Source organism: Limulus polyphemus, unplaced genomic scaffold (assembly GCF_000517525.1).
Source record: "Limulus polyphemus unplaced genomic scaffold, Limulus_polyphemus-2.1.2 Scaffold909, whole genome shotgun sequence".
Lineage (NCBI taxonomy): Eukaryota > Metazoa > Arthropoda > Merostomata > Xiphosura > Limulidae > Limulus > Limulus polyphemus.
The window spans coordinates 339590-342642 of record NW_013666519.1 but is presented as its reverse complement, the minus strand read 5'-3'; the positions used below and the strand labels follow the sequence as shown (position 1 = coordinate 342642).

General features: G+C 31.2%; 1 protein-coding gene across 2 annotated transcripts in view; it reads left to right on the top strand.

The window, feature by feature from the left end:
- LOC106461179 overlaps positions 1-3053 on the top strand; it is a 37552-nt gene that overhangs the window by 4169 nt on the left and 30330 nt on the right. For both annotated transcript variants that reach the window (XM_022388047.1, XM_022388046.1), the window contains exons 3-4: positions 1240-1324; positions 2575-2742. In XM_022388047.1, coding sequence (XP_022243755.1) covers positions 1240-1324; positions 2575-2742 — 253 coding nt within the window. The remainder of the gene's footprint in view (positions 1-1239; positions 1325-2574; positions 2743-3053) is intronic.

Genomic DNA, 3053 nt, shown 5'->3' with positions numbered 1-3053 from the left:
TAGTTCAACACAGAATTATACACAGGTAGGATTTAGTATGCATCCCCAAGTATAGCATTTATAAAACTAATTCAAACACGACTAATATTTGTCATACCAGTGTAATTTACTTTTTTTTAATTTTACAAAATACCTGAATGTGCGATGAAGTTTACCTTGGTCCCAGTTCCAGTATTAATTTAATTATTTTCTAAACAGGATTAATCGCATTTTATAAAATCGATCTGCATATAATAACTCAAGGGCATGTCGCTGCAAATGCGAACCGTGGTGTCATTAGAGATAAGCTCAACACCTGTATATGATTGTTCTCAGAAAATTCCCGCCGTTCGACTGCGGACTGCTAATACGGAACAGAAGGTCTGAAGGAATATGTCACAACCCTTTCTGAGAAAGGATGTTCGTATAACAAGATTTCTAAATGATATAATATGAAAAGACAACGTTTCGAAAATTGTTTTCGATATGAAGCAGAAAATCTCGTACAACATAGTGTTTAGGAAAGCAATGGGCTCCAAAACGACGTCTTAAGCTAATCTGGAACAATTCGTATATACTGAAAATTATGGTTACGAAAGAAAATCTTCTGACCCAAAAAAGGTATATTTGTGAAATTAACCATATCTTCTTGAGATGTTAGTAATACAAACAAGGATATTAAATTTTACGAATGCTCAGAAGTGAAAAGTTCACAAGCTTCCAGCCACAATTTAAAACTATAGGCTATTGCTATGAAAAAGATAGTAGACGAATTTTGAATCACGGCAATCCCATCTGACTATATACCTATCACATCCCTCGATGTTGCTCCAAAATCTTTGTCTCTTGTTTTCTTAAATGTGGTGTTGAAAGCCGGTGTCCACTTCCAGTGCAAGGTCTATGGAAAATTTACCAGTGTCGTTTTTAAGTTTGACCATACTTGTCCTTGCAGAAATTTATTACAATGGAAATTGCGGTGTTTGGTAAATGTATGTAATTATAGCCATTAGACTGATCACGACTGACAATAGAGAAAGTAGTTCTAATAACAGCTTGGAGCCCGAAACATCGATTTTATAAAGTGAGATTAACCTTTAGAAACGTTTCTTGTTGATATTTCTATGTAAACAGGGTGCCAGTATAGTGACTTCAGTGTACATATTTAGTTGGCAATAGTCATACACTCCATAGCCTTAACAGTCTGAATGTACACTGTCTTGTGTGTGTGGTTATTCTACGTATCTATATGTATGTTAACAGGAAGATGCTGAAGGCTGAAGGGAAAAAGGTTATTGAAAGAGAAGTGTTACCTTCTTTAAAGAAGCTTGGGACTTTCATAAAAAACGTGAGTTTTTGACCTATACATTTCATATAGAAAAGTTAATATTTGAATAATCCGCTAAAACTATTGATTTGCTGGTTATTTAGAGAGTTGTAAGAACAGAACGTTTTAGAGAAGTATGGGTAATTAAAAAGATTTGTTATTTTACCTTACTTAATAGCATTGGCTCAGTTACAGTTCATTTTAGAAACAACAAAAAGGTTGTCTGAAATAATAACACCAAGCTTCATTTAATTTATATATATGATTATTTAATTAGCCACGAGAAAATTTCTCGAGAAACAAGAACTACATAAAAAATAGTTGCACAATTTTTTTGAACGACAAGTTTTCTTAAGTTTACGTAAATCCATGCAGCTACTCTTCAGAGCTTCCAAAAGAGACTGCCAACTCTACTTAGGGCCTCCCCCCTCAATATGAAAATATTGGGAATCTAAACCTAGATATTTAGTTCAAATGATCCTTTGCATCTCCATGGCAATTATTAAACGTGATAGCTCTAAAATAACACGTCAACTCCCCATTTTTTGCCCCTTTCGACTCTAAATTTTTGTTTATATATTGTGTGGATTAAAAAAATTCATATTTTTCTGTAGAAATGTGGAAAGAGTCACAATATTTATAATTCAATGTTGCTGAAATTGTGATATACTATATTTGTGTGAGCATATTAAACTGTGTTACTTTACATTTATATTAAGGCGTAAATAAATTATTTTGTAATTTGGTGAAAACCCAAAAGTAAAGTATCATTAAACAAATGTGCAAAAAATGTCACTAAAATTATGTTCTCAACGTTATAATTAAACATTAATTCATAGCAATAAAGGGATAATAACTGTAAAATGTAATTTATTATATTTGTAGCAACACGAGAATAAATTGTTATTCGCAATATCAAAGTATATGTTAAGCAAATGGATAAATCGTTATTTGAAATGTTGTATAAAACACACGTGATCAAAACATTTATAGAAATACTGAAATGTTGTATAAAACACACGTGATCAAAACGTTTATAGAAATATTGAAATGTTGTATAAAACACACGTGATCAAAACATTTATAGAAATACTGAAATGTTGTATAAAACACACGTGATCAAAACATTTATAGAAATACTGAAATGTTGTATAAAACACACGTGATCAAAACATTTATAGAAATACTTATCTAATTTGCGATTCACAAAATTTATAGAAAATTGTCGCGAAACTGCAATTTATAACTTTATTAAGTTATGACACTTGCAGGATTACATGACTGCCACAAGACCTCATACTGGTGCTGCTACTCTTCCGGATGGAAAAAGGTTTTATCAGCAGTGTCTTCGGTTTCATACCTCAACTGACATGACTCCTGAAGAAATCCACCAGCTGGGGCTTCAAGAGGTTAAACGAATATCGAAAGAAATGGATAAGGTAAGAAATACAATGGAAAAATCTTTTGTCTTTAATTATGGAATCATTGTTTTAATTTTATTTTTTATTTTTTGCTGTTATGTTAGTTAACATTTCAGAAAAGTATAAAATAATGAATGTTTTTGTAAAATGTCTTGAAAATTATCCAGATAAATCCATGTCTCTGAAAAATATCAAGCTCAAAATCGTACCCTTCTGTAAATTATAAGATATTTATGATTACCTAACTGTCGGAATTTAAAATATAATTTTTCACCAATTGTCGAAATAAATGGCTTTTACTTATATGTCTTAATAGTATAAATATATAC